At 47.5% G+C, this 774-nt stretch overlaps 1 protein-coding gene across 1 annotated transcript in view; it reads left to right on the top strand.

The window, feature by feature from the left end:
- The first annotated feature begins 498 nt into the window (after nt 1-498).
- The window catches only part of FREM2 (FRAS1 related extracellular matrix protein 2), a 137,430-nt gene continuing 137,154 nt past the window's right edge, over nt 499-774 (top strand). Inside the window, exon 1 of the mRNA XM_014965743.1 lies at nt 499-645. Within this exon, the coding sequence (XP_014821229.1) occupies nt 499-645 (147 nt within the window). The remainder of the gene's footprint in view (nt 646-774) is intronic.

Here is a 774-nt window from a genome sequence, read left to right as displayed (position 1 = left end):
TACCATAATTGCTACCTCCTGCAGCAGTATCCAAGTCCATAATTCAGACTTGTTTAACAGAACAGCATTCTGCAGTCTTCCACAGGTACGTCAGTGATAGAATATGAAAGTTTCTCACAAATTACAATAATCCAGTGCTGCAGAACAGATGTCCACTGATGTACCCCTACCCCAAACCAAGCTGAATTATTTGTTGGAACCCATACTTATGTGTAAACGTGGCTGACGGCGCTCACACCTGAAATTCCAAATTCAAGTTTTCTATACAGAAAACAAGATCACACGCTGTTATGTTGCTCCCCTACTGAAGGATAACTTCAGAGATTATTTTTAAAAGGCAGCATCACAAATTTACATGAAGTCATTTCCAGACAGCATTGGGTTGTCTTTAAATGTACCCTTTCTTAGTATTTTTTGCTTCTCTACTGTTAGAAAATTTTTTTAAAAACCAGGCCACATTTCATTAACAAGGAAGAATTTCAGCAGCTGTGAGAGGGGATGAGTAAAAAGCCAGAGCCTGCCACTGGGAATTTTAAAAGGCGAGTAACTCCTGCAATCTCAGGCGCTTCTTATCACGCTTTTAACTGCGGACACGAGGTGGCAGAAGCGCTGCGAAGGTTTTCCTCCCCGCCGCTGCGACGGGCGGTGAAACCGGGCATTAACTAACGCGTTTCGCCCCGCAGACGTTCACCCCTTCCCTTCCCGGCGCGGGGAGAGCCGGTGCCGGCGGGCAGGTCCCCACACACCCCCCTACCCGGCCCCCGCCGGCAGCCC

The sequence above is a fragment of the Calidris pugnax genome, unplaced genomic scaffold (assembly GCF_001431845.1).
Source record: "Calidris pugnax isolate Ruff unplaced genomic scaffold, ASM143184v1 scaffold20, whole genome shotgun sequence".
Lineage (NCBI taxonomy): Eukaryota > Metazoa > Chordata > Aves > Charadriiformes > Scolopacidae > Calidris > Calidris pugnax.
Note: the sequence above shows the minus strand (reverse complement) of the source record. Positions and strands in the feature narration are given on the sequence as shown.